General features: G+C 66.4%; 1 protein-coding gene across 1 annotated transcript; it reads left to right on the forward strand.

Moving 5' to 3' along the window:
* Positions 1-3: 3 nt before the first annotated feature.
* LOC103679840 (epididymal-specific lipocalin-8-like) lies at positions 4-1,083 on the forward strand (the record flags this gene model as incomplete). The annotated part of the gene is made up of 4 exons (XM_008709372.1): positions 4-166; positions 256-345; positions 442-467; positions 960-1,083. Coding segments are annotated over 4 exons (291 nt in total), but the record flags the coding sequence as incomplete, so codon positions are not given.
* Between the last annotated feature and the right edge of the window lie 207 nt (positions 1,084-1,290).

Genomic DNA, 1,290 nt, shown 5'->3' on the forward strand with positions numbered 1-1,290 from the left:
TGCCAAGCCGAGCGGCACCCGTCGGCCCTCGTGCAGTCTCCCCCCCACCCCCCGCTCCCAGGCCACAGGGAGGTCCACGTGATAGACACGGACTACGAGCAGTACGCCATTTTGAGGCTGTCCCTCCACTGGCAAGGCAAGGACTTCCATGTGCTCAAATACTTCAGTAAGCGCACCCTGGGATGGGGGGCTGGGCCTGCTGGTGCCCTCCTGGGGATGGCCCAGCCCAGCCCAGCCCCCCTGCGTCCCCCACAGCGCGGAGCCTGGAGGACGAGTATGGACCAGGCTTCTGGAGATTCCGCGAGTTGACGGCAGACATAGGGCTTTACCTGGTGGCCCGGCATGGTGAGCTCCGGGCCTTCTGGGTGGGCGCTGGGCCCGGGACCCCGAGGGTGGGAAGGGGCCCTTCCTGCATCACCTGACGCCGCCCCTGTCCCACAGGGAGGTGCGCCAAGCTCCTGAAAGAGGTGAGCTTTGACCCGGGCCGCGCTGAGCCCCCCAAGCTGAGTCTCGCGACCTGACAGGGGCCCTGAATCACTCTGGATCCGGGGGCCTCCAGGGTGCAGACACCAGGCTGCCAGAGGGGGACCCCGGAGGCTGGGGGCTCCAGGACAGGGCCGGGAGAGGGAAGGGAGGAGGGTGGGCCCTCGTTCCGCCTTTCCAGCCAGCAGGGCACTCACATCCCGCCTGGGTGGGGACACGGGCCCTGTGGGCACCATGTCGGGTTCCCCGTGTCCCACAGGCTAGCCCATCCCCCACAGGATCCCCTCTGTCTCTGCACAGCCCCGAGAGGTGGGAACTATGACCCTGCCTTGCAGGTAGAGAAACTGAGACCCACGGAGGCTTTTTGCTCACGGTCATGCAGCTAGGACACGGGCCCCACCCGTGGCCCTAACCGCTGCCCTGAGGGGCCTCTGGGGCCAGGCAGTGCCCTGAGGCCCTGCCCTTCTGTGTCTCAGGAGCTGATCTAGAGGACCCCTGTGCTGAGGCCGGGATGCTCTGAGCCCCCCGCTCCTGGCCCCCGGGGGCTGCTTGCACCCGCTCCGAATAAACCCCATTACCAAACCCTCTGCCCCGAGTGTCTTTCTTGGCGGAGCGGGGCCTGAGGGTGATGGAGGGGCTGTAGGCTGTGTTCTCCATGACTGCCCTAACGGTGACAGCAAAGTCACAGTCTCTGGTGTCTGTGTGTGCTGTGACCAGCGCTGGACCTTTGCCCAGAGAGGGCTGAGCCGGGGTGGGGGGCCACTGGCCAGGCTGGCTTCCAGTCTGTTCTGTATTTCCTTCCCTGTG

The sequence above is a fragment of the Ursus maritimus genome, unplaced genomic scaffold, assembly GCF_017311325.1.
Source record: "Ursus maritimus isolate PB19 unplaced genomic scaffold, ASM1731132v1 scaffold_2184, whole genome shotgun sequence".
In the NCBI taxonomy this organism is placed as follows: domain Eukaryota; kingdom Metazoa; phylum Chordata; class Mammalia; order Carnivora; family Ursidae; genus Ursus; species Ursus maritimus.